We start from the raw sequence: 21,270 nt of genomic DNA on the forward strand, positions 1-21,270 counted from the left end.
TGGTTGGGTCAAGATAGCCGCATCAATTGGTATGCTATTGTGGCGTTTATCTTGTTGTCTTGCTGGGCTGTATGTGTAATAAAGCGGAGCCATACCAGTGTTACGGCATCTTCTTTTGTTTGTCTCTGTGCTAGTTTCAATTTGTTGCTTAACTTTTCTACTAGGGTCGTTTCCCATACAGTTTGGGAGCAGTGGCAGGTCCCTCCATTGTTTAGTTATGACGCTCCTCGCTGCTGAGAGTAGGTGGCTTATGAGTTCTTTGTAAGGTGAGTGTGCATTGTTGTCTTGGCAGATGTTTACTAGGGCTAGTTCTGGAGTTGCTTGGCAGGTTCGTTATTTGGCAGGTTTCTTGTAGGACAGATGTCTGAAAGGGTTGGGTTTGGGGGCATTTATGCTGCTAACATGAGACACAGGTGGCGCTGTGGGTTAAACCACAGAGCCTAGGACTTGCCAATCAGAAGGTCGGTGGTTCGAATCCCCGCGATGGAGTGAGTTCCTGTTGCTCGGTCCCTGCTCCTGCCAACCTAGCAGTTTGAAAGTATGAAGTACAAGTAGATAAATAGGTACCGCTCCAGCGGGAAGGTAAACGGCGTTTCTGTGCGCTGCTCTGGTTCGCCAGAAGCGGCTTAGTCATGCTGGCCACATGACCCGGAAGCTGTACGCCAGCTCCCTCGGCCAATAAAGCAAGATGAGCGCCGCAGCCCCAGAGTCGGTCACAACTGGACCTAATGGTCAGGGGTCCCTTTACACTTTACCTTTATGCTGCTAACAATCCGCTCTACATAGAGCCTACAAAGTGATGGAGTTCCATTGTTGCCGAGCCAATGAAAAGGCTCTGTTAAGGGTGCCCACCAACCTAATCATCTTCACAGGTGGACACCTAAGTAAGTCTTCCAACACCGATTTCAGTAAACGGACAGGTTGGCGTAAGTGCAGGTGGTTATTCAAGTATCCTGGGCCCAAGCTGCTCAGGGCTTTTAATGTTACAGCTTTTAATGTTGAATCCACATTTCTTCACAACTTCACGTCTTAACAGTAAGATGTAGTCTAGGAGACCACTCCAAAGTAGGCCCCTGGGATGACTGACACTCATAGGACCCTACTAGCGTTAGTTACTCAGTTGCTAAGCTAGGGTAAGCCTGTGTGTAGGGCTACTACACATGTAGGACACATGTGACAGGTCCTATGTTGGATTTGTTGTATTACGCTGTCATGGAAACAGGCAGCCTGAGGATGGGGGATGTAGATGTCACCCTTATGATCAGATCATTACATCACAAAGGGCGTACATTTTCATGACACAGTCTCTGAAGGGAGGCAGAAGAGAGATGAGATGCACAGGCCAAAGGATGGGCCAGACTTGGAGACTGAAAATTCCAAGAGGTTTACAGAATGCTCTGGGAGATTTTGCTTATGCCAATAGAGGTTGTGCCAATACTGGACCAGTGTCTGGAGGCACTGATGAACTGGATAAGGTTAAAAAAATGAAGCTGAAATCTACCTTCCCGCCACAGTGGTACCTATTTATCTACTTGCACTGGCGTGCTTTCAAACTGCTAGGTTGGCAGGAGCTGGGACAGAACAACAGGAGCTCGCCACTGACGCAGGGATTTGAACCACCAACCTTCCGATCGGCAAGCCCAAGAGGCTCAGTGGTTTAGACCATAACGCCACCCACATCTGTATTGATAGAGATCCCATTACACTGTTTCTTAGAGCTCACAGCACTGGCTGCCTAGGCTCAATTCAAAGTGTTGGTGCAGAAGGTCATTTATTATCTGCAGTCTGAGCGCAAATACTCCTTCAAGTACTCTTGAAGACATTAAAGCATGGGCCAGAGATGCCCTGTTCATGGTAACATCAGTGGAGAATCCTGTAGGACAATGGCACAAGGAAGGAACTTCTCAGTGGCTGCCCCCAGACTATGGAATTCGCTCCAAACTGAAATTGAGTTTTTAACCACCATCCCCATGCCTTTGGTCATTAGCTGCAGACATTTTAACAGGTAAGAGATTATTATCTGCTGCCTTGTCTTTTAAAGGTTGCCATTGATTTGTTTTAATTAACGTTGTATACTGTTGTATTGCATGTTAATTAATGCTGTATACTGTTGTATTGCATATGTTGTATTGCATATTACGATTGTTGGTAGTTGCCCCGGGCTCTAGCAGGAGGGAGTGTGGGATTTGGGAACAATTAATAAAACTACAAGGGGACGCGGGTGGCGCTGTGGGTTAAACCACAGAGCCTAGGACTTGCCGATCAGAAGGTTGGCGGTTCGAATCCCCACGGCGGGGTGAGCTCCCGTTGCTTGGTCCCTGCTCCTGCCAACCTAGCAGTTTGAAAGCACGTCAAAGTGCAAATAGATAAATAGGTACCACTCCTGCGGGAAGGTAAACGACATTTCCATGCGCTGCTCTGGTTTGCCAGAAGCGGATTAGTCATGCTGGCCACATGACCCGGAAGCTGTACGCCGGCTCCCTCGGCCTATAGAGCGAGATGAGCGCCGCAACCCCAGAGTTGGCCACAACTGGACCTAATGGTCAGGGGTCCCTTTACCTTTACTGTTACCTTTAATAAACCTACAAATGGCATGTAAATGAGCTCACAGGGGTGCTTGACCCTCAACCACTTCCCTTCTCAGAATTTCTCCCCAGAATATTACCCTTCCCAAAGGCACATCTGGGACACCATGGAGAAAGGGAGCAGTTAAAACGACATGAAAAGCTCCTTTAGGTGGTGAGCAATTCTGAGCAGGGAAGCAGCCCTTTCTCCCACCCCTCCTCCTTCTCCTCTTCCTCCATTCAAAACCGTATATTCCCAAGTCCACTTCTTTTAAAAATAAATGGTGGTGCTCCTTAAATAGATACAAGCTGTAGTTTGCCCTTTATACTTGCAGAGAAGTCAAAATTGCCTATTTCTAGAAGGAGAGGGAAGAAGACATTGGCCTACTTATCAGCAGTCTGGCACTCTCCATGGACCTTTCACCTTTGCAAAAAAAAGAGCAATCCTCTCTGCTGGCAATAAAGATGTTTTTTCAGCCCACCAGTATCACCCCCAGCCTCTCCCTCGCCCGCCCCCCCAAGCTATGCAGGGAGGAGCTGACAGTCCATTTGTATAGTTTGGAAAATCTGCCCACTTCCCATAAAGGGATGGGGATAGGTGTGGTGTAGTAAAAAAAGGAACAGCCCTTTCCCTAAGACGAAGGGGCAAACTGGTATAAGGGGCCTGACTTGGAATCAGCGGATCTGGTGAGAGAGGACGGGATCAAGGGAGCAGACAGGGGTTCGTGCTTGAGCTCTGAATCATCGGAATGTATAAAGCAAGTGCTGGAAAACTCGGGGAGCCTTGACACGGAGCAATCTGCCTGAGAAGCACCTTGGCGGGTAAGTGCTTGCTGATCCTGAAAGGGCGAAAGGGAGACGGATTCGCTCTTGGGAGGTTGGGTGTCCCCTCCCCCCCCCCAATGAATATTAGCCAGTTCAGCACAGAGAAACCAAGTTAAGTGTTTTGCAATAGAGGGCAAGATGGCAAGCGGAGGTGATTGGGCTTAGCGACTATACCAGCATCACATTAATGGGGGGAATTCTTCTCCCACTGGGGTTTCTGTGCCTCAGCTTTTAAAAGACCAGAAGACACCCCCCCCCCTTTGAGTAAACAAGTTAGAACCGAGCTCCCTGATACCTTCCAAGCAAAGAGTGAGTAAAAAATTGTGCATCTAGGTAAAAGAGGTGTGCGTTTTTCTTAGGGTTACAATGTGATAGGAAAAAACCACCAGACTGTAGGGTAATGGGTGTAGCCAGATTTATTTTAGGAGGGCAGGCTTTATGTGGGAGGGGGCAGAACCAAGTTATCTGCCACGCAGTTGGTCAGTTAGTTAAGTATTTCTATTTATTTATTTGATTGGGGGAAGAGATGCCATTCCCTGCACCCCCTTGCTAAGCCCATGTTTAGGCTTGCAGTGGTCTGGTGTAAGGACTTCGTGCCACTGTTGTCTCTGGCCCTCATCCATCAGTGCCACAAAAGAACACTTGCATGGTGATGCCTAGCAGCCAGGGCACAGGAGGCCGATATGAATGTTTGTAGCCTTAGGCCATGCGGTCTACTACTTTCACTGTCCTCCAAAGCAGTGTTTACCATATCTAGACACAGGCAAACTCGGCCCTCCAGATGTTTTGGAACTACAACTCCCATGATTCCTAGCTAACAGGACCAATGGTCAGGGATGATGGGAATTGTAGTCCCAAAACATATGGAGGGCCGAGTTTGCCAATAATAATAATAATAATAATAATAATAATAATAATAATAATAATAATTTATTTTTTGTACCCCGCCCATCTGGCTGGGTTTCCCCAGCCACTCTGGGCGGCTTCCATAGAAACCAAAAATACACTAAAATATCACAGATTTAAAAACTTCCCTGAACAGGGCTGCCTTAAGATGTCTTCTGAATGTCAGGAAGTTATTTATCGCTTTGACATCTGATGGGAGGGCGTTCCACAGGGCGGGCGCCACTACCGAGAAGGCCCTCTGCCTGGTTCCCTGTAGCTTTGCTTCTCGCAATGAGGGAACCGCCAGAAGGCCCTCGGCGCTGGACCTCAGTGTCCGGGCAGAACGATGGGGGTGGAGACGCTCCTTCAGGTATACTGGGCCAAGGCCGTTTAGGGCTTTAAAGGTCAACACCAGCACTTTGAATTGTGCTCGGAAACGTACTGGGAGCCAGTGTAGGTCTTTCAAGACCGGTGTTATGTGGTCTCGGCGGCCGCCCCCAGTCACCAGTCTAGCTGCTGCATTCTGGATTAGTTGTAGTTTCCGGGTCACCTTCAAAGGTAGCCCCACATAGAGCATGTTGCAGTAGTCCAAGCGGGAGATAAGCATGCACCACTCTGGCAAGACAGTCCGCGGGCAGGTAGGGTCTCAGCCTGCGTACCAGATGGAGTTGGTAGACAGCTGCCCTGGACACAGATTTGACCTGCGCCTCCATAGACAGCTGTGAGTCCAAAATGACTCCCAGGCTGTGCACCTGCTCCTTCAGGGGCACTGTTACCCTATTTAAGACCAGGGAATTCCCCACATCCACCCGCCCCCTGTCCCCCAAAAACAGTACTTCTGTCTTGTCAGGATTCAACTTCAATCTGTTAGCCGCCATCCATCCTCCAACCGCCTCCAGGCACTCACACAGGACCTTCACCGCCTTCACTGGTTCTGATTTGAAAGAGAGGTAGAGCTGGGTATCATCTACTACATATTGATGGACACCCAGTCCAAACCCCGTGATGATCTCTCCCAGCGGCTTCATATAGATGTTAAAAAGCCCGACCAAATCCTTAACTTCACAGCAATCCTTTGAGGTAGGACTCATTATGTGGAATTATCAAAATAGCTTTCTGCAGCCAGCCCAGTGAACCTGAGAACTGCACCCACGTGAGTTTCCAACACACTTGCCTCAGTGTTCTCTTGTCAGTTCAGCTTCTTGTGATATATAGATTATTATTAGGATAATGGAGAGATTATTTTGTGAACATGGATACGGGCTGCGCAGCCATGCTAGTTCATCTCATATTGTGGCCCCTTGAAGGCCCACATAAGATGCCATATGCTTTTGTGGACTTGCATGAAGTTAATACAGTGGTACCTCAGACACTTCAGGTTACAGACGCTTCAGGTTACAGACTCCGCTAACCCAGAAATAGTACCTCGGGTTAAGAACTTTGCTTCAGGATGAGAGCAGAAATTGTGTGGCGGCATCAAGAGGCCCCATTAGCTAAAGTGGTACCACAGGTTAAGAACAGTTTCAGGTTAAGAATTAAGTTCTTAACCCGAGGTATCACTGTATTTGGCTGCACTCAACATCACTGCTTTCCTTCTCTTTCTGAAAACAGGCCTCTCATCTTCTTGAGGGAGCGGTTACCATGTTCTGCTTCCTTGCCTGCCTGTTAGTCCTTGTACGGGACGTGCCAAGCAGGCCAACGAAGGAAACGGGATCTACAGCTGCTGGAGATGCGAAAATCCTTTTCCAGTTGAAGCCAAACACTTGGGAGGAAAATGTCAACCTCAGTAGCCTGTCCTGCGGGGAGCTCCGTGCCCAGACATGGGCCTACTTCCGCCACAGAAATCAGAGCCTGACTTCTTTCCCTGCCTGCCTGCCTGAGCTTCTGGAGCATTTGGACCTGAGTGTCAACCTCTTGCCTGAATTCAACAGCCAGGAGGTGGCTGACTTGCCAATGTTGCAATTCCTCTCCCTGAGGCAGAATAAGATTCAGCAAGTGGCATGGGATGCCAGGAACCTCAGCCGCCTCCAGTTCCTGGACCTGAGCTTCAATTTGCTATCAGTTGTGCCCGCATGCAATGCATCTGTTCTGCAAAACCTCGAGTGGTTTTCTCTAGCTGGAAACCCCATTCTCGAAATCCAGCCATTGGCTTTTTCCTGCTATCCTCAATTGCATTTCCTGAACCTGTCTTCTACTTGGCTAGGGAAGGATGGGAAAGAGGGGATTAAGGAATCTGCCTTTGCAACCATCTTCCTGCCTGGGGACACCACCGAAAATGCAGGAAGTGATATCCACATGCTGGACCTGAGCGCAACCTATCTGGAGAGATGTAAGTACCGAAACCTAAGAGGAAAGCATCAAGCGCCAAACACTTAGGGTGCGGGGGAAAGAGGAGACAATGGCTGTAAGGATTTCAACTGTTTTGCCAATGTGGTGATGTCATGAAGGCTGCTTATATGTGAAATGGAAGTTTCCTCTGTAATATGTTTGTTTGTTTGTTTGTCTTCCGCTTGACCCTCAGTGCATCAGAACTGGACCAAAGATCTGCCCAGGCTCACATCCCTTTATTTAACAAAAATGAGCAGGCTGAGAAGCCTTGATGTCGACACCTTCCTGCATCTTCCTGAGCTGAGGGTATTGGACTGCCGATATTCCCATGCCCTCAGTCTGGTGGAAACAGAGTCTTTCAGCCACACGCCTCACTTGGCTTTCCTCATATTCCAAAAGTAAGTTGTCCTGTCTCTGAGGATTCCCCTGACACCAGGCCTCCCTTGTAAGCACAGGTGGACATTGTTAGGACTTGAATTCAGTTGTAGGACTGTGGTCTGATAATCTGATAAATTATTATGACATTAAATGGACTGATTTTGTAATGGTGGAAGGGAACATAGGGGGTAAAAACACACACACACACACAGCACTTTTCATTACAGAATTTAAACTGATGTAGACCTATAAAGTAGTCATTTACGATTCAGTTTTCCTTCTGTATGCAAAATGTTTCTGGAGCCAAAAAGTATTCAAAGAAAACCAATTGTGGGGATCTCTTTTGTCCCATCAAATGAAAAGTGCAAGGACCCAGGCACAGTTTGCTTTCTGAAAACAAAAAGACCTTAGGACAAAAATTGTCTAAAAATAAGAATATTTTTTGCCACTGTGGTCCCATTCCCCGCTCTCCTAGCTAATGTTAATGTGTTTAAAATGCCTCTCACAAAAACTAAGACAGATGCAGGGAAGCAGGCGTGACCACCTTTCTTCTGACTCTAGCACATGGCTTTGTTTGCGGACATTTTGGTATCTAGAGATGCATTGAAAGTTAACTTCGGGTAGGAGAGCCATCCGTAAAAACGTTTGTTCAGTTATTTATTGATCTGGTTTTAAGCTGGTTTGTATTTTCTGGGTAAGGGGCAAGACTGAAATCTGCATCCTGAATGAAAACCAAATGTTGGTATGTTTCTATCAGAATGATTTAGGGTTCATACATCCATCGTCAGACATTTTAGATTTTCTATTTCTCCGTTTCAGCGTGCATTCCTACGCAGGTCCTTGAACTGATCTGTCTCTGTGTGTGCATACATGTGTGTGTGCATGTGCTGGTCCAATAGTCTGGCACCTGAGGTAAAGAACAAAATGGCACCATTTTGAGTGAAGAACAAGGGCAGGACTAGCAGAGCCTCCTATTCGTCAAGAGGTTGTTGTAGAAGCGGCATGGAGCGAGGCTGCCCAGGTGGCAAATCCAGCCTCCAAGGAATGCGCTGCAGCTGAAGGCCCTGTGGATCCTGCCGCCCGAGGCAGCCGCTTCACCTTGCCTCATAGGTGGGCCAGGCCTGATGTGTGTTTGATCTAATACATTGTTAGCTCTCTTGGGTGTTTCTGGAAGGGAAGGTGGAATACAAATGGATTATAAAAAAAATTTAAAAAATAATCACTGCTCTGCAGAAGGCAGAAACTGCATGTAATTTGATAGAGAATTAGCTATTTAAATGACAGCCCATACGTTTGTTGACCTAGTTTCTCTTATTCCAGCTGCAATTTGAGCTCTTTCAGTCCATGGCATCTCAGCTCACAGCAAAACGTAAGGATCGACCTCTATGGCAACCCTTTGGTGTGTAGTTGTGATCTTTCCTGGCTGCTCTCCAAGCCAGACAGAATACTTCTACAGAGGTAAGGAGAAATTTAGAAGCTGGTTCAAGCTACGTTGTTGGCAGTCTGTTGTGCTGCTTGTAAACTGCTCTCATCTCTTTCCTTTTGCTATAAAGAAATGTCTTACTCTAGTGGCGGCAAAGATACGACCGAGCATATCATAGCAATAAGCGCTACAGGTGAATGAAAATTGCCTTCCCAAATCTATTGTCCTCCAGATGTTTTGGAAAACACTTATTGTCTTCCCTAACCAACATTGGCTATGCTGGAGTCCACAACATCTGGAGGATAGCAGGTTGGGGAAATGCTGGTTTAATTTTTTTAAAAAATATCTCCCTAATATAGCCTCATTTCAGTTTTTGTGGGGCTAGCGCACATATTTAAGAACATATATTTAAGAGCATCAGCTTAAGGATATGTGCTCAAATGTCCATCAGTTTCACTATATCTTTCAGGAAAATGACATGCAGGCTAGGTTTAGGCACCAGAAATATGCACTGGAATATTGTTGATGAGAGGATTACAGTTCTTGGATTCTAGAATTATTACAATTAGGTTACATTTCTAAACTGAGTTGTCAGCCTGTGGCTGGCCAACCTGGTATAATGGTCTGAAACACTCATGCATGCAACTCATACATAGCCTCAAACTATGGATATATCTCTGAGTGATGTTGAGGACAATACTGATCTCATTCCACTTCCTAATGACAACTGTTCTTGTTTCTCATATATTAGGGCATCAGAAACTTTGTGCTACCCAGAGGCCAAAGAAGCATCTGGACGTATGCCGCTGTCCGAGTTCTACACAGAGTGCCAAAGGCAAATAATTTCCAACTCCACTCAAGTCAAGCTTTATGGTACGTCTCCCAGCTTCACGACAGACACCCTTCCAGACTCCAGTACATTTCCCCAAGAATGGCCCAGCAGCCCTTCTTCTCCTCAATGCCCTCATTTGACTTGGGGAGATACAGCAAAGGAGGCTCCAACCGAAGCAGACATTCTTGCCTACAAAGAGAAAACATTTGGCAGATCTACAGATGGCCCACCCACCACAGCAGCTCCTTCAAGAACTCTGGGGGAACTCTCTTCTGATCCAACCCTAGTGAGCATGACTGAAATGAATCAAAGGAAACACGACACCACAGTAGTGGATGGTTTTATTGGCCACGAAACATGGTCCCACTTCGCTCCGCTCAGTCCTACAGCTGAAGAGACAGCGGCAGATTCTTCTCTGTTGATCCCACACAATACGGTAAGGCCAGCTCAGTCTACACCACCGTTGCAAAGCCCCACTAAGGGAGTCCCTCTTCTGAATCTTGCAACCACTCGTAACAGTCCAAGATCTTATGAAGATTATTATGACTATGATAAGCAGGAGGAGGAATTCGTGGCTCAGGGCCTTGGGCCTTGTGATTACGATCCATGCAGACACCTCCAAAAGCCTTGCTTTGATCTCCAGTTGTTGTCTCCTTGCCTGTGCCCAGGGATCTCTGATGAATTCACCATCCCAGATCCTCCGAGGCTCCATGAGATATCTGAAATTAGGGACACTTCAGCAGAGATCTGCTGGTGTGCTCCTTATTCAGCAGTAAGATTCTACCAGCTTGCTTACCGCCCTCAGGACAGCCAGAATTTCACTGTATCTGGAGAGATTTATGCCACGGCTAGGCGATACACACTGTACAATCTCCTGCCTGGCTCAACTTACCAAGTGTGCATAATGGCTTCAAACAAGGCAGGATTGAGCCAGACTGCAGATTGGAATGAGCCCAGTTCTCCATGTGGTTCCTTTAAAACAAAGTCCAGCTACAAATCTATCTTTGCCACTTTGTGTGCAACGAGTGGATTCTTTCTTATTGCTACCATCTTGCTGTCAGTGTGTCTCTGCAAAAAGTGTAAAGGACCCCACACTGAGCATTATAACACACACCTTGTCTCGTATAAAAACCCTGCTTTTGATTACTCCTTAAAATAAAAGTGAACAGGATTGGCAAAAAAAATAATCTATTTGATGGCATTTGCCTTTTCGTACAGCGAAAGGGAAGAAAACAGTTTAAAATACCTTTCCTGCTCTGTGAGCTTCTTTCCAGAATTTAAATTGTTGTTTGGATAAGTACAGTAAATAAATAGGAGAAGTAGGCAACAGGAAAGTATTTCTTTGCTTCTGAAAGTGTCTTAAAAAACTAAAGTATTCATTACGAATCTAAATTTGCAGGGGGGGATTCCACCCCCATTATTCCTTCTCCCTGCAGCTCCCTAAAAGATTGAGGGCAGCAGGGGAGAAAATCAGCAAAAAGTACCTCCCACTTCCTCCAATACTGGCCATGATCCTGCTATCAGAAAATTGAGCCCCAGTCAGATGCTGCTACCACCTTCTTTAACGTGACTCATTAGTGGAATCCTGCGCATTGTGTCCCTTGCACAATGCCATGTTATGAATTTCAATCCTACATCAGGTTTCAGAACAAAATATTGAGCGTGCAATTTTTCCTCACTATATCGGCTTTACATGGGCTAAAAAAGCCTTTTTGCAAGCAGCACCCTCTATTTATCTGGAACAGCCTGGTTATGTGATTATGATGTTGTGATCTGCAGTATCAAGTAAGTGATCAGGCTGGAAGCAGATGCACACCGTAGTGAAGAGAGATCAGGCTAAGTTAATACTAGCAGCAGCTAGATTAATCTACCAGTGAGATAAAGATACTAGAATAAATGTGTAGAAGCCGCATTAGAAAGCCAATCCATCTTCACATTATTCCTACCATAGGAGTTGGATAACAACTAGCAGCACAATTAAACACCAATAGTCGAGTCATAGAAAAATTTATTTTAAAAGTGCAGAGGCACTGACTATGGAGAAGCCTTCACATCATTTTTCAGTTCTCTTTAAAACATTTGAGACATGTGGTATCTATTCTTGTCCAGTTGAAAGAATGTACCTGAGTGCTTCTACAGTACATCATGCTCTATTTTATCTTGATAAACTTAAAAAGCTTCTTTATCTTCTTACACTGCAACACAATAGGACTGCAGCATTTTGAGGTTACATAAACTATCAAGTATCTTTTCAATATACCTTCTTTATACAAGTTAGAATATATCAAACATACTAAAATTGTTTTAATACTCCATCAAGCCTTTGATTCCACAATAAATTCACTTCTGGTGAGATAGCAGCATAATCCAACATGCAAAAGTTCATTTTCAGTTTATAGAACCTTTTTACAGGTCGTCTTGCTCACCATATGCAAAAGACTACATGCCTATAGATGGACTGCACTGACAGGCCATCATTTATCTTCCATGTCTGATGTTTTAAACAGGAAATTTAAAAACTGCCTCCTACAGTTTTATTAAAAGAACTAGCATATTCATTTCATACTGACCACTAATGCAGAATACTTGCTTGCTTGAGCTACAGAAATCCTAGAGATCACCTGTGACATTGCCCAGAATTTTATCATTAACTTCCATTAAAAGCCTAGGTTTTTAACAAAACCCTGAAATTGAAATTTGTATGTCCTAATCCCTTCATGTTTTTTTTCCATCAGTGGACTTTTCAACATCCTATAAGCTAACCACGCTGTAAGTCCTTTCTTAGTTTTAACTTCACTACCTTTATTTTATTGTGTTATGTTGAACATTGTGTGTTGTGCTATTTGTTGAATATGGGCAACCAAACTCTTTTGCCATACAGGTAACAAGAGAAGCATCTGTTCTGGCTCCATCCACTACTTCATACTCCAGTTTCTTACACCAACTTTTTTCATTATTTCAACACATTTAATCATTATGTCTAATTTGTGAAGAGACCATTTATATCTGGTCAGGGTTGCCTTGTTTAGTCAGCAATTCAATTCTAAACAAGAATTGAAGAGTCTAAACAAGAATACAAGAGTCGCAAGGTTAGTGCACATCATAATTTACTATGTCCTTGCATAACAAAGGCTGCCCTTTCCTAAACATTAGATTATAAACATTTTTATCAACAGTGTAGGGAAGATAATCAGGAAGACTTATACCAAAGGACCGTGACTTTCAAAAGAGTAAAGATGTAGGCTTCTGTTTGCCCCACATCCTAAAATCAATGAAATGGAAGTGGGCTGTGATGTGTTGAATTCAGATACAACAAAGGAGTGTAGCATAGCAAACCCCCCCCCCAAATAAGTGAAAACTTCAGAAAAGCAATGAGCAATAACCATCAGGTGATCATCTCTGCAAGTGTTTGTGCATTAAGGTAAAAAATTATATTTTATTTGTAACAAATTGAAAAAGTACATTGAAAATTCTGCATATTTACATGATCAAAACTTCATTTTAACTTCCGATTAGCTTCAATGTGAAGACATGGTTTCCACTGAGACAAAGCTATCAAAAAGTGTTGTTTATCCATAGTCCAAATATAATGCAGGCAATGCCATCCCAGCACAAACTGAGCAAGAAGTAAGCAACTCACTCAGAGCCTTCATTTGCTGTTTAGTACCTGAACTGTTTTTCGGCCATAATGATAGTAACTGTAAGCAGATGCTGTTGTTGTGAAAGCTGTGATGCACCTTCAGGGAGGAAACAATCGTATTAGTTTCCTAGGAAACACATGGAGAAAAAAGTACCATAGCTCGCTAGTAAAGAAGGGTAGGTAAGGGCAAGGGATGTTCGACTTGTCGTGAATAGAACAAATTTCTCCTACAGCAGCCAAAGCTGATTTTTAACACTCAGCTCTCTGGAAGCCCAAACAAAAATCTAGTTAAGCCAAAATATGAACACCTGAATCTTCCTTATAATAAGCTAGACCACCAACCCATCTGGTCACTGGTGAGAGTCTACTTTCACTGGCTGCAGCTCTTGTAGGTCTTTCGCAGTCTACTTACCCAAGAGCTGAAGAGGACAGAACCAGAGACCTTAGTATTGCAGGGTTAAGTATATGGTCCAGGGGCCTCTCTATCATAATAATTCTAAATTGATTCATGCATATCATCTTGCTACCCCACTTTAAACTCTTCCATCTAGAGTCCCAGATGTTGTTGAACTACAACTCCCATCACCCCTAGCTCAGGGATGATGGGAGTTGTAGTCCAACAACATCTGTGGACCCACAGGTTGAGAACCGACCAACCCCTACTATGAGGGAATATTTAGGTCAGTATTATTTTACTTCATACAGTGGTACCTCGCAAGACGAATGCCTCGCAAGACGGAAAACTCGCAAGAAGAAAGAGTTTTCCGTTTTTTGAGGTGCTTCGCCAGATGAATTTCCCTATGGGTTTCCTTCGTAAGACGAAAGCCCATAGGGAAATCTCCGGGGACAGCGGGGAAGAGCAGCGCGTCTTCCCCACTGTCCTCGAACCTCCTCCAAAGGCTGGCGGTGGGGCGGAGAGCCCTTCCCCCCGCACCAGCCTTCAGATGGCTGTTCTGAAGGCTGGCGATGGACCGCCAGCCTTCAGAACAGGTCCGGGGACAGAGGAGAAGCGCAACGCGCCTTCCCCTCTGTTCCCGGACCTGTCCTGAAGACTTCCGGTGGGAGGAGGGTTTTCCTTCCCACTGCCAACATTCAGAATGCTGTTCTGAATGTTGGCGGTGGGGAGGAAAGCCCTTCTCCTCACCGCAAGCCCCGCAAGCACAGGGAACAGAGAAGCGCAGCGCGCCTTCCCCTCTGTTCCCGGACCTGTCCTGAAGGCTTGCGGTGGGGAGAAAAGCCCTTCTCCGCACCGCCAGCCCGGCAAGCGGTTTCCATAGGAACGCATTGATTTTCAATGCATTCCTATGGGAAACCGTGCTTCGCAAGACAAAAAACTCGCAAGAAGAAAAAACTCGCGGAACGAATTAATTTCGTCTTGCGAGGTACCACTGTATTGCATGAGGAGCCAAGGTAGCGCTGCTTGCCTAGAGATAATTCAAGTCCAACTCAACATACCAACTCAGCATAAGTAGTAACTCTGCCTATAGGAATATAATCCCATGTTAGTAGGGCTGCAATCCTATGCACATGATTACCTCAAAGTTTAAAATGCCCAGAATTGAGCTGCAATTGCTTTAACTTGGGCTTGCAGCCACTAGTAGCGTGATTTCAACAACCATACAAATCGGTGATGTCCAAAACTGCTCAGGATCCCAACTTTCATTTGCATCCTATTGTTTCAGAATTGCCTGTTCCCTCACAAAACAGTATCGTAACAATTATAAGGTGTAGCTACATACCATAAGGTCTGAAGATACATACTGTCCACATAATTGAAAACCGGAGCTGCTAAAGAAGCTGCCACTAAGATGAGCTGGACTACTGTGTTCATCTGTTAGGAGATTATGTGAAAACTGAAGTCACACATTAACATTCCTTTTCCACCCTGAAATCAATGGGATCTAAAAGTGCTACACTTTTAGCAGTAATGAAAATTTGTAAATTAAAGGCTCAACATTTGAAAAATAAAACCAAGAATGTGAGAAATAATTCCTGCAGTTTTCCTCTGACACCATAAAAATTGGAGGCCCAGTTCAGTTTTTAAAAAGTGACAATTTCCTGTTCAAACTCGGGAAACTGCAGATTATTGTAGTTGCTTAAATAAATCAGAATTAAGCTGTTGTGTGAATGACCCAGAGTTTCCAAAGTTCACACATTAACAGAAAACTTCGTATGATTTAAAACAGAAGCATTCACACCTCCTTACCTCATTGTAAAAGGAGTTCACCAACTGTGACTCACGCAAGTAATGATTAAAACATGGTTTATTGTTATGTTTGAACCAGGCCAGGAAGTAAACCCCAGCTGAAATTAACTTCTCATAGAGAACAGGATTCTGCAAAGTGAAGGCTTAAATCAGGCACAGGCAAACTCCGGCCCTTCAGATGTTTGGGACTAAAATTCCCACCATCCCTAGCTAACAGGACCAGTGTTCAGGGATGATGGGAATTGTAGTCCCAAACATCTGGAGGGCCGGAGTTTGCCTATGCCTGGCTTAAATAAACATTTTTCACTAGTGAGAAGTTGAGGCAGCACAGATATCCCCTAAAGGGATCCCATACTGGTCCCTTTACAAGAGATGTCAGAATTTAAAGGAAGAAAACCCACACTGCCAAATCAGAACTTGGAGCCCTCACCCAAGTCCTCTCTCATACTTCCACTGGGGCTTGTTGATGGTAGAGAATAGTACAAAAACATCCATACCCAACTGTGCTGCATGGTGACATAGACTACGTATCAAATGAATAGCAAGATGTACAATTGCTCTTACCTTGCTGATAAATGTTGGCTTTAACTGAGCAGTGGCATAACATGGATTGAAATATCTACTAAGTGTTCTCTGTGGAAGACAAAAAGTTTGATTTGTAATACTATCGAGGAGAAAAGTCTAAAAAGCATCTGAGCTGGTAAGAACCAACTAAGGTATTTAGAAAGGCTACATGATCATTTTTCATCTTCATATTTACTAATATAATAATTTAAATAGTAATTTTACTATTTATATCCCACCCCCCTTGGTACAAATAAGGCGTGACTGATTTAAAGTCAAAACAAACACCTGCATACTTACTGGTGGAGGAAGAGTTCTGTATCGCACGTAAAAAACAGCAGCAATTAATGCAATGTCCCTTAAAATGATCATAGATGTAAGAGGAACTGGAAAAAACCCATGATATTTGTTAACATAAGCATGCAGAAAGGCAATTCAAATCCTATTATATACAAGTGTACAGTGGTACTTCGGGTTATGAACTTAATTTGTTCCGGAAGTCCCGTTCTTAACCTGAAACCATTCTTAACCTGAGGAACGTTTTTGCTAATGGTGCTTCCTGCTGCCACTGTGCGATTTCCGTTCTCATCCTGGGGCAAAGTTCGCAACCCAGAGCAACTACTTCTGGGTTAGCGGAGTTCGTAACGTGAAGCGTTTGTAACCCAAGGTACCACTGTATAGCATCCAAAGACCCATCAGACATAATTTTTAAAAATAATTTACTTTCTTTTATTTAGTCTAAATTTAGGGCATTTAGTTTGCTGTCCACCTATTGAATACCACACATTTAAAACATAGTATCTTGAAGTCAGGTAAGGAATACAAAAACCCATTGTTTAATATGCACTGGCTGCTATAAAAGTACAACTGTAAAGTGGATAAAAGTCAATTATTTTTTAAATAAAACCATAAAAACCCCATTTTTCTTAAGTAATGTCTTGACTAGTACTAAAACCCAGTGGTTACACAGCGATCAACTTCTCAGTCAGCTACACTGTTAATGGAGGCTTTTTCTTGGCTTTTTTTTTAGAATACTATTTTAAAATGTGTGTTTGCATACGTAAATAAATTTATTTATATATGCCACTACTGCGGCCCATGTTTTGTAAGCCCAAAAATGGAAAATGAGTGATGTCCCAAGCAAAGAATAATGGCAACTTAAACTGATGGAATATGCGCAGCTTGCAGACCTATCGTACAGAATAGAACAAGAAGAACATACATTTAAAGAAGATTGAAAAATGTTTACTGATTATATGGGGGAAATTGTGTACAGTTGAAAACATTGGCAGCATTAAGATAAATTCAACAGTGTAAATAAGTTTTGATGGATGTAATAATGGAATACTGAATGTTTTAGTTTATATAAAATATGCAGGGACTTACGTTGTTCAAAATAAACCATGGAAAGAGAAGAATGGAAGTCAATGATATTTTAAAGTTGTGTAAAACAGAAAATTTAATAAAACTTATAGATAAAATGTTTGTTTGCCGGTGCTTTTAACTGTTTATCTTTTGTTGTGTTTTTCATTTTGGTTAGTTACTGTTTTTGTAAATATTTCTAACTTGCATCCTAGTAAGGTAGGACAGAAATCTCAGAAGCCAACAAATGCAACAGAATTCATGAAGGAATACCAATTATCATTTAAAGCCACCACTCTCTACGAATATGAATTCAGTAAGTGACTTCAAGGAAGGACATGGATTAACTATACTTACTTTTCAACATACCGTATTTTTCGCCCTATAGGACGCACTTTTTCCCCTCCAAAAATGAAGGGAAAATGTGTGTACGTCCTATGGGGCGAATGCAGGCTCTCGCGGAAGCCTGGAGAGCGAGAGGCGTCGGTGCGCACCAACCCCTCTCGCTTTCCAAGCTTCAGGAAGCTATCCGCAAGCCTTGCAAGCCCGGCGGGAGGTCCCGCGGGCTCGCAAGGCTTGCGGGCAGCAGCCTGCAGCCCACAAGCTCGGGGGACAGTGGGGAGGCGCAGCGCCGCCACCCCGCTATTCCCAGACCTGGTTTGGAGGCTGGCGGCGGGGGGGGCGCAAGCTTGCTTCTCCCTCCCCCCCCCCCCGCCAGCCCCACAAGCTTGGGGGATAGCGGGGAGGCGGAGTGCCGCCACCCCGCTATTCCCCAACCTGGTTTGGAGGCGGGCGGTGGGGAGAAGCAAGCTTGCTTCTCCCCATCACCAGCCCCACAAGCTCGGGGGACAGCGGGGCAAGCCGCTGCCCCACGGAGGCTAAAGAGGCTGTCCCTGAAGGCAGAAGAGGGAGGCGGAGCGCTCCGTCTCCCTCTTCTAGCTTGGGGATGGCTGCGCAAACCTGGGGGGGGGGATATAAGAAAATTTTCCTTGATTTCCCCCCCCAAAAAACTAGGTGCGTCCTATGGGCCGGTGCGTCCTAAAGGGCGAAAAATACGGTAAGTCTTAATACACTGCTCTGCAGGTGGGTGATTAATGTGAACCGTGTCATCACACTGTCTGGGTACTATATTATGAGGGCAAGCTGGGAAGCTATGGGTGGTCTCCAGATAACTTGCTCCATCAGCTTGTGCAATGTAATTCCCTCCAAATCTGTTCAGGGAGTTCCCCCAACTCCCTGGAGCAGATTTGGGGAGGGCCAGGGTCTCACACATAGGAAGGGGAAAATTCTGTTGAGCAAGTGGCTAACCTTGTACTGACAGAATGAGTTTTTTGGATACTGCCTTATAGAACTAAAGTGATTAACTATTCAAGCCATTCAGCAACAATATTCATCTGCTTACCTGGAATAAGATTTGCACAAGTCAGGCTAATGTACAGGACGCTGATGAGAACTTTATCAGCCAGAGGGTCCAGGGCACTTCCCAAAGCAGATTTTTGGTTGGCCCAGTTTCGTGCAATAAAGCCATCCAACTGAAAACGCAAGTTGAACAGACAGCTAAGACAAACTAACTCTTTTAATGCTACTATTAACCTTGGCCAGAATTGAAAGAGCTTATCCAGAAGTGCCCAGAGGCTTAGACATGCCAAGTGAGATTTCTGACTCCCCTCAACCCTTTGAACAGCAGACACTGAGCATGGCAGCATGCCATATCACAAATTGCTTTTGAAAGTCTCCTTATTTCGGGAAGATTAGTACAGGCATGTTCCGGCAGGACTTGGGTGGTGAGGGCTGGCAGGAATGGAATCAAAATGGGGCTACTGAGAAACAATAGGAGACTATTAGCACAACAGAGGTACCCTAGGCTTGCAGAAATAACAAATATATATATTGGGCTGAGCATACTCAGTAGCTATGAAATATTTAGTATTGGTTGGAAAAGAAAAACATAAACCAGGGGTTGGGGAGGAGAAGCAAGAGAATGAAATGACCTCCTTAAATTCCTTACAGCAATCTGAAAGAGGGCAGAGTTGGCTGGCATCCTGAATAGAAGCACGCCTTGCATACAATAATGGCCAAGTACAAAACACAAGCATTCATTCTTAGGGAAATGGTTTGTTTGTTAAAGTCATGCTTAAAAAAAAAGTAGAGATTAGAAGCACACAGTCAAGAAAATTGTAAAAAGTAGGTTTCAACATAGCCAATCTTAAGCTGCAAACGAAAAGAATGGAAAATTCTCTCTTTACCTATTGAATCATATTATTCCTATAAAATAAAAAGATGTACAAAAACTAAAGACATTCTCATTTCTTCTGTAAAACGTTTCAAAATGGTATGCTAAAACTTACCAAATCTGTTATTCCAGCCAGAGTAAATACACCCAATGCAATATTGAAATTTTCTTCAACAATCAAGTAGCCCAAAACCGGTGCCAGACCAATCCTTGCCATTGAGAGTAAATTAGGAATTGTCCAAGGGTTTTCATACTGGAAAGAACAAAACAACAGGAAGTAAGCTTATTCAAAATCAAATACACATTACCTGAACTCAATCTGCTTGGGTATTGATTTTAGCTTTTAGAATGAAAAGCAGGCGAGGAAAGGCTACACATAAACAATACCCCCCCAAAATGGGAAAACACATTCAGATGGCTAAGACTGCAGTCCTAACCCTGCTTACCTGGAAGTAAGCTGCACTGAAACAATAGGACTTACTTATAGGTAGACATGGCTAGGACTGTACTATAAGAGACACATGTGAAAATAATGCCCTAGAGAAAGTCTTCCCGGTTTAGAATCTGGAGTGATGTTTTGACATAAAAATATTTTCAAATAAACAAATCCCAATGTAAAGAATGACAATTCACTTCAGAGCCAATTCGCACACTGCTTTCTTTCTGATTCAAAACGGAATGTATGAATTGGCTCCACTGAAAATAGCAGGCTGGAAGAAAGGAATTTTTTCTGCAGTGATCTATGAGGTCTTCTTATGTTCAAGCTACTACTTAAGCACAGTGGTCATTAATGTACTCTCCTTCACTGGAGATTTTTAAACAGAGGTTGGATGGCCACCTTGTGAGGGATTTTTTAGCTGTGATTACTGAATTGCGAGGGATTAGGCTAGATTACCTTTGGGCTCCCTTCCAACTCTATGATTCTATGTACGTTTGAAACAGGCATCTGCAACCACCTATGTGCACAGCAGCTTGTAAAGAAACTGCTGGGTTGATGTTTACACATCATTACGTAACTGGTCAGCCTGTAATTGCAGGCAGGCATTAACACTTCTTCACTCCATTAAAAGGTAAAGGTAAAGGTACCCCTGCCCGTACAGGCCAGTCTTGACACTCTAGGGTTGTGCGCCCATCTCACTTAAGAGGCCAGGGGCCAGCGCTGTCCGCAGACACTTCCGGGTCACGTGGCCAGCGTGACGAAGCTGCTCTGGCGAACCGGCACCAGAGCAGCACATGGAAACGCCGTTTACCTTCCCGCTATAAAGCGGTACCTATTTATCTACTTGCACTTAAGGGTGATTTCGAACTGCTAGGTGGGCAGGAGCCAGGACCGAACGACGGGAGCTCACCCCGCCGCGGGGATTCGAACCGCCGACCATGCGATCGGCAAGTCCTAGGTGCTGAGGTTTTCCCACAGCGCCACCCGCGTCCCACTCTTCACTCCATTGGTATATTTCAATTCTCCATATGGAAACAAGGTCCTGCACATGAATAAGTCTTCCAATAAACATGAATGGCCTATATCCATAATAATATAATTCCTGAATATTTGAAATGGGGAAATAAAGGTTGCAACAGCCATTTTTAAGATCTCAAAATGCATTTTTTTTTCACTGAAGCAGCTGCTTCTTTCTTCCATCTCCACAAACAAGTATAAACTTATACAGTGGTACCTCAGGTTACATATGATTCAGGTTACAGACTCCGCTAACCCAGAAATATTGCTTCAGGTTAAGAACTTTGCTTCAGGATGAGAACAGAAATCATGCTCTGGCGGCATGGTGGCAGCAGGAGGCCCCTTTAGCTAAAGTGGTGCTTCAGGTAAAGAACAGTTTCAGGTTAAGAATGGCCCTCCGGAATGAATTAAGTTCTTAACCCGAGGTAGCACTGTATACGGAAAGCTAAGCATAAAACTTTCCAAACTTTCCAAACTTAACAACTGCAAGAGTTCTTAATCACATGTGGTTGGAACCTGACATGATTATGGAGTAGTTTGAACCCGCTTTCTCTGTGGATCTGCACCAGATTGC

The 21,270-nt window shown here is 44.3% G+C and overlaps 2 protein-coding genes across 6 annotated transcripts in view; one reads left to right on the forward strand and one right to left on the reverse strand.

Annotated features, from left to right (window-relative positions):
* Window positions 1–1,670: 1,670 nt before the first annotated feature.
* On the forward strand, window positions 1,671–10,422 carry LRRN4 (leucine rich repeat neuronal 4). Of its 4 annotated transcripts, XM_081906193.1 has the most exons (6): window positions 3,116–3,386; window positions 3,618–3,698; window positions 5,886–6,603; window positions 6,796–7,000; window positions 8,301–8,438; window positions 9,155–10,422. In XM_081906193.1, the coding sequence occupies exons 3-6, from the start codon at window positions 5,916–5,918 to the stop codon at window positions 10,392–10,394; spliced, it is 2,271 nt and encodes a 756-aa protein (XP_081762319.1). In that variant the 5' UTR covers window positions 3,116–3,386; window positions 3,618–3,698; window positions 5,886–5,915; the 3' UTR covers window positions 10,395–10,422. The 4 variants fall into 4 exon arrangements, with proteins under 4 accessions (XP_081762318.1, XP_081762319.1, XP_081762317.1 ...); XM_081906192.1 differs by lacking the exons at window positions 3,116–3,386; window positions 3,618–3,698 and adding an exon at window positions 1,671–2,005; XM_081906191.1 differs by lacking the exon at window positions 3,618–3,698.
* A 2,229-nt stretch (window positions 10,423–12,651) lies between these two features.
* MCM8 (minichromosome maintenance 8 homologous recombination repair factor) overlaps window positions 12,652–21,270 on the reverse strand; it is a 38,817-nt gene continuing 30,198 nt past the window's right edge. For both annotated transcript variants that reach the window (XM_081906160.1, XM_081906159.1), the window contains 6 exons: window positions 19,356–19,493; window positions 18,410–18,539; window positions 15,946–16,031; window positions 15,646–15,714; window positions 14,615–14,706; window positions 12,652–12,972 (listed from right to left, as the gene is read on the reverse strand). In XM_081906160.1, the coding sequence (XP_081762286.1) occupies window positions 12,885–12,972; window positions 14,615–14,706; window positions 15,646–15,714; window positions 15,946–16,031; window positions 18,410–18,539; window positions 19,356–19,493 (603 nt within the window). In that variant the 3' untranslated portion in view covers window positions 12,652–12,884. The remainder of the gene's footprint in view (window positions 12,973–14,614; window positions 14,707–15,645; window positions 15,715–15,945; window positions 16,032–18,409; window positions 18,540–19,355; window positions 19,494–21,270) is intronic.

The sequence above is a fragment of the Podarcis melisellensis genome (assembly GCF_964234715.1).
Source record: "Podarcis melisellensis genome assembly, chromosome: 3".
Lineage (NCBI taxonomy): Eukaryota > Metazoa > Chordata > Lepidosauria > Squamata > Lacertidae > Podarcis > Podarcis melisellensis.